The sequence below is a fragment of the Eschrichtius robustus genome, chromosome 2 (genome assembly GCF_028021215.1).
Source record: "Eschrichtius robustus isolate mEscRob2 chromosome 2, mEscRob2.pri, whole genome shotgun sequence".
NCBI classification, from domain to species: Eukaryota; Metazoa; Chordata; class Mammalia; order Artiodactyla; family Eschrichtiidae; genus Eschrichtius; species Eschrichtius robustus.
In genome coordinates, this window is record NC_090825.1 from 44,384,966 (window position 1) to 44,391,950 (window position 6,985).

Sequence of the window (6,985 nt, forward strand, 5' to 3'; positions counted from 1 at the left end):
ATTTTTCAAGTAGTGTTAGGGTGTTGTCTAGATAAAATATCTGTCATCATATCACACTGGCACATCTGTTGACTAGATTTAACTGAGTCTAAAATTTTAATATGGTTAGAACAGCAGATTTGGAATGAGATGAAAAACAAGGCAGGCAACTCAAGGAGCCTCTATAGTTTTTTATTACTTATGGTATTAGTTTAAAAAAAATGACAGCTATAGTTCAGACAGGTCCTTCATATTTAAAAAGGAAGTCTTAAAGTATCAATTAATTTTAATGAGCAGACTCTATACTGATATGTACATATATATCCCTAAAGACATTCCAGCTATACTTACCAACATCTGGAAGCAGTGTTGGCCAAACCGCATGCTTAGTTTCTAACTTCAAAAAACATTTTTTGAACAGAATCTTTTGTAAATTCTGAAAGGAAGCTGTGAATAGTTACCAGACAAGTAGACTTTTCAATATATTATAATATCTGAGTTATTAGGCAGTCAGATGCCTGAAACTTAACTCTAGAGCAATTTGGAGTTTAGAAAAAAATATCAGCAAGAATGTGAATAAATTAGAAGAGCTGAATATGCTATTGTACTCACTGAAAAGCCTTTCTTTTCTTTTCTTTGTTTCTTTGTTTGTTTGTTTGTTTCTTTCTTTCTTTCTTTCTTTCTTTCTTTCTTTCTTTCTTTCTCTCTCTCTCTCTCTCTCTCTCTCTTCCTTCCTTCCTCCCTCCCTCCCTCCCTCCCTTTCTTTCTTCCTTCCTTTCTTTCTCTCTCTCTCTGTCTTCTCTCTCTCTCTCTCCCTCCCTCTTTGTTCTTCTTCTCTCTGTTTCTTTTTTTAGGCTAAAATTTTAGTAGCTTCATAACTAGCTCACACTCCAAAAGATGAGGTTGATTGATCCTCTGATCAATCAGAAGAATGGGAAACTTTTATTGACAAGCAAAAACTTTTAAAATCCAGCTCTGTAGGCTGAGGCATAGGAGAAGTGAATGGAAAAGAGAAGAGATAAAGAAAGGAAAAAGAAAAAAATATGCCTTAGAGGAAAGACAACACAGCAAAAGTGACAGATACTAGCAGACAGGAGCTGAGAATAGAGTGGTAAGAAATAGATAATGCAAAACTGCGACATTCATGATGTATACCAGACTCCATGAATTCACTCGTTTATTCATTCAAACCACGTTTATTGAGTTAATCATCTGTGTCTGACATTAGGAAAATCTTGGTTGGTTCAAAGGTGGACAAATACTATTCCTGTCTGTCCTCCAGACACTCATTGATGGTTGAGGGTGGGAGACTGTGGACACATGTTATAGGTGCGATGATGCTATATGCATGCAAGTGATACAGTGGGAGCACAAAGGAGGAACTTATCACTTTTCCTTGGAAAAGTTCATCGAGGGAGGGTGGGAATCACTTACAATGGTGTGAAATTCATCTGTAAAGGCTATCTCAGTGCTGTGCCGTCTGGTGAACTACTGGTGAATAACAAGCCAATTATATTACCTAAAAAGATGACATTGATTCTAAAATTTAAAATTGCAAGATAGAATGTTTCCTCATTAAATTCATCCATCATTCAGTCAATGTTGATGAATAGGAGACTATCCAAAGACCCTAGGTTTAAATTGTTTGCATTATGGAATTCATATTTTCAGCTAATGATCCAGGGCTCAATGTTTCTCTCTCTTGGAGGTTCACCTTACCTGTCCCAGAAATTTTCTGTGGATGGGGAGATACTTTTTTTTCTGGTAATTGACAATATAGGTCAGAGTGTTTGTGAGAACTACTCTGCAAATGGGAATTGTTGCAGCGTATAAATTCAAGCTATTATTATTATTGCTATTATCTCTGCCTACTAATGACCTGAAGACCAGTTCATCCACTAAAACCTAACTTTTTAATTGAGATTACAAGGAATGTATAACCTTATCTACTAGCTCTCTTTCTTTTTTTTTTTTTTAATTTACTGTTAATGTTTACATGGTCAAGTGTATCAGGTATAAAATTATAACATATGGATAAATAGGTTGCACATATAAAAAGTGATTCTCTCTGGATCATTCTACATTTATTTGGAAGAACTGAGGAGAAATAGGAAATGCAGGTATGAATTAATTTTAGTTTATTTAAAATTAAAGAAGAAAGAAAACTCTAAGTCATAAAATAAAGTGCCTTTGGAGGTTAATTTTGGTTAAATGAATTAAAAATTGTGTTGTCATATAAAAGAAAATAAGAAACAATCAAATCCTTTGAAAATTTTTAAGCAAAAAATGCATAAAGGCTCCCATTTAGAGATTTAAAACACAAATATAAGCTTCCTAACTAAAAGGAAAAGAGAAGAAATTCCTCTTTTCCTGAGAATGTGATAATGCCTTAATAAGCAACCCCCCTCCAAATATTCTAAAATTTCAGAAAAAGACCCCTGAAAAATACAAATATCTCTGATATTCAGATAATGACAAACCACAGAATAGACTGAAATAAATGTTCTAGTACTTAAAATTGGTTGAAAATCACCATTGGATTCATTAAAAAATTTTAGAGAACATAGGAAGACACACTGATGTTTTCTAAGATGTTGATATCTTAGAGACACTTCACATTAAGAGGTATTGCTAGGGCTTCCCTTGTGGCGCAGTGGTTGAGAATCTGCCTGCCAATGCAGGGGACACGGGTTCGAGCCCTGGTCTGGGAAGATCCCACATGCCACGGAGCAACTAGGCCTGTAAGCCACAACTACTGAGCCTGCGCATCTGGAGCCTGTGCTCCGCAACAAGAGAGGCCGCGACAGTGAGAGGCCCGCGCACCGCGATGAAGAGTGGCCCCCACTTGCCGCAACTGGAGAAAGCCCTGGCACAGAAACGAAGATCCAACACAGCCAAAAATAAAAAATAAATAATAAATAAATTAAAAAAAAAAACTGATGAAAATTTATATATTAAAAAAAAGAGGTATTGCTAGTTACTGGACATAATAAAACAAAATTATTCTAAAATCTTTTCAATAATAAAATTGGAAATACTATACTGATACTAGAATTTATAATTTTCAAAGATGCTGCAGCTATGTTTTCCCACAGTGAAATCCTTGATAAGAGAAATATCCAAAATCATGGCCTATAGAAATTATTCAAGATATGCATTATTATGCTAAGCAATAGAAATAAAATTATCCTTGTCAAGCTGTAGCATACTGACATTAATTAATTTAATATTACAGTATCTTTCTCTCTCTTTCTATTTTAAAAGTTAGGCCTTAGCTGTAGTAGTTTTGCTGTTTTACAAGTATAATGAAGTTCGATAAGTTAGACATTAAAATATGAGTTTGACCAGCAGAACTCCATTCTGAGCTGAAAATAGTTGATTTATAAACAATATTAATGGAACGCTGCTGTTTCATTATGCTGATTTAATAAGGAAAACAAAATAAGGAGTTACTAAAATGGTGACTGTTGGGGAATTAAGAAATTCACATTAGCTGCTCAGATAGCCAGATTTATCAGTATATTTTAAGATAAAATATTCTATTTCCTTAGTGCTTATGTAAATATGGATTTTCTTCATCCATATAGTTCATTATCTCTATACAAAGAAGTAAAACAAAACCAAAATTCTAACTAATAAGACGTGTTTGCTAAATACATATACATTTTTTTTTCTTTTTTAAAAAGATCACAGTTTTGTTTTTTTTTTTAATTATTATTTATTTATTTATTCATTCTTGGCTGTGTTGGGTCTTCGTTTCTGTGCGAGGGCTTTCTCCAGTTGTGGCAAGCGGGGCCACTCTTCATCGCGGTGCGCGGGCCTCTCACTGTCATGGCCTCTCCTGTTGCGGAGCACAGGCTCCAGACGCGCAGGCTCAGTAGCTGTGGCTCACGGGCCCAGCTGCTCCGTGGCATGTGGGATCCTCCCAGACCAGGGCTCGAACCCGCATCCCCTGCATCGGCAGGCAGGTTCTCAACCACTGCGCCACCAGGGAAGCCCACATATACATTTTTTACAGGGTGGTACAGCCTGCTATTGTTAAATATTTTAAGCAAGAACTAGTATTTAAATTATTTATTTATTTATTTATTTATTTATTATTTTTTGACTGTGTTGGGTCTTCGTTTCTGTGCAAGAGCTTTCTCTAGTTGTGGCGAGTGGGGGCTACTCTTCATTGCGGTGCGCGGGCCTCTCACTGTTGCGGCCTCTCTTTTTGCGGAGCACAGGCTCCAGACACGCAGGCTCAGTAGTTGTGGCTCACGGGCCCAGTTGCTCCGTGGCATGTGGGATCTTCCCAGACCAGGGCTCGAACCCATGTCCCCTGCATTGGCAGGCAGATTCTCAACAACTGCACCACCAGGGAAGCCCCAAGAACTAGTATTTAAAGCTTGAAAATTCTGAAAGGCCATTTCTCATTTTACTCCTTGTCACTTATTTTCATTTAAGCAAGTCTACATTTCTTTGAACCCTAAAGGTAAAGAAAATAGAATAGGATCTCAGAATCCTCCTTAAACTGATAGAGGTCAAGATATGGTTAGCTGGTGGGGAGCCCACAGTACTTGGATGGAGATGAGTTTGCTGGTTTACCCACTAGCGAGAGTGGAAGATTTACCTTGACTCAATTGCAGGTGGATAAAAGCAGAACCATTGCTATGACCTAGAAGTTGGGGACAGTGTAAACGCATTGGCATGGAAGCCCATTCAGAAACATTTCCTGTGGATGCTGGGAGGACCAGCCTCATCATACTCCTGCTTACTGATCCACGTCTGCTGGAACGTGGACAGGCTGGCCAGAATGGAGCCCCCAATCCAAACGGAGTACTTCCGCTCCGGGGGAAGCTATGATCTTGGTTTTCACGGTGCTGGGTGCCAGGGCTACAATTTCCTTCTGCATCCAGTCAACAGTGCCAGGGTACATAGTGCTGCCTCCAGACCGCACAGTGTTGGCATACAGATCCTTGCGAATATCCACATCGCACTTCATGACAGAGTTGAACGTTGTCTTGTGGATCCCACTGGACTCAGTGCCCAGAAAGGAAGGCTGGAAAATGGCTTCAGGGCATCGAAAGCGTTCATTCGTAGTGGTGCTCACCTGCCCATCGGGAAGCTCATAGCTTCTCTCCAGTGAGGAGGATGAAGCAGCACTGACCATTTCTTGCTCAAAGTCCAGGGCCACGTAGCACAGCTTCTCTGTGACATCGCGAACAATCTCCCGCTCAGCTGTGGCGGTGAAGTTGTAGCCTCGTTCTGTTAGGATCTTCAGGAGGTAATCAGTCAGGTCTCTGCCGGCCAGATCCTGACAAAGAATGGCATGGGGCCAGGCATAGCCTTCGTAGGTGGGCACAGTGTGTGATTGACCCCATCTCCAGAATCCATCATGATGCCTGGGGTCCAGCCCGAGGCATAGAGGGACAGCACAGCCTGGATGGTCACATACATGGCAGGTGTGTTGAAAGCCTTGAACGTGATCTGAGTCTTCTCCTGGTTGATCTTGGGGCTGAGGGGTGCCTTGCTGAGGAGGATGGGATGCTTCTCCAGTGCCACGCGGAACTCGTTGTAGAAAGCGTGGTGCCAGATCTTCTCCATATCGTCCCAGTTGGCGACCACTCCATGCTCAGTGGGATACTTCAGGGTCATGATCCCTCTCTTGCTCTGGGCCTCATCCCCCATGTAGCAGTCCTGGCCCATGCCTACCATGACCCCGTGGTGCTGGGGATGCCCTACCATGGAGAACACAGCTCGGGGGGGCGTCGTCAACGCCAGAGCCGGCTTTGCACATCCCTGACCCATTATCCACCACCAAGGCAGACAGCTCATCGTCAGCCATAGTGCTGGCCAGAAACTTCCAGATGAGTGAACGGAAGTTAAATATAGAGTAAGTACCAGACTCTGGTGGGCAAGAGAGAGAATGAACAGGCTGAAAACACTTCAGAGCTGCCTTCAAAGAGGGGAGCCTGTGCTGTGATGACAGGTATTTAAAGGTACACATTGGCACCACCCATGTCCTATTCCACCAGTTCTCAGCATTTCTGGGTGGGATTGCCTCTGAGGTATTAATCATGATGATGATGATACAAATCATTAGTAGACCTTCCTTCATAAGGAGAAAATTGCCTACCAAGTGGCCAAATCTCAGGTTACTGTAGTTAGGCAACCCACACACGGCTGTCAGCCTGCTTTGGCGCAGTGTCTAGACAACTATGGTGATGCAGTGGGGGATATAAAAGCAAGATGAGAGGAAGCCAGTGTGAGGTATGGGTAACACTGCCAAAAGGGCCACTGCCTCCCTGGTTTACCTTCCGGGTCTATTTTCTCTAACTAGCTTTGACTTTTCATTCTTAATGTATTGTTCTTATGAGTTTGACTTTGCAAACTTTACTTTTTCAAGATTTTTTTTCCCATTAGATTTCTAACCCCACAGGATATCATCATGATAGAAACTGTTTTAATGAATGAAAATAATGAATGGCCCAAGAGAGGCCTGACAGCTGTAATTATAATGCATTTGTATCGTGTAAACTTTAGGATATTTAACAGACTTCTAAGCCATTAAAGATCAAGAAAAATCAATAAAGTAAACCACTACATGTTTTCTTTTCTGATGTAAATTTCTAATAACCAAATTTCATTAAGCATTATTCTGGGTAGACATTGTTCATAGAACTAGGTTTATTGTGTCCATGTTGATTGCACAGAGGCTGATTGTTCAACCACCTTGTGTGACTTACTAAAGTGTAGATTATAAAAATTTTATTTATTTATTTGCAATAACTCTTGAGTTATACAGCAATGAACAAAGTTTAGCGATAAGGTAAATTTTAAAGTAATATATTTGCACTGATCTTTAAAACGTTTTGATCTTCAAGATTCATATACTGTGTTATAACATCAAATGTATCTGTAATTGTTAACATGTACACAATTGAAATAGTAAGTACTATATTAGCTTTCCTTCAATTTTAGGTTATATTACCTACCCCTGATCATTTCATAGGAATAGTATGTC

At 39.9% G+C, this 6,985-nt stretch overlaps 1 protein-coding gene across 1 annotated transcript; it reads right to left on the reverse strand.

Annotated features, from left to right (window-relative positions):
* Positions 1 to 4,680: 4,680 nt before the first annotated feature.
* ACTBL2 (actin beta like 2) lies at positions 4,681 to 5,806 on the reverse strand. Its single transcript, XM_068532916.1, is given in 4 exon segments — positions 4,681 to 4,815; positions 4,817 to 5,332; positions 5,335 to 5,724; positions 5,726 to 5,806. Coding segments are annotated over 4 exon segments (1,122 nt in total).
* Between the last annotated feature and the right edge of the window lie 1,179 nt (positions 5,807 to 6,985).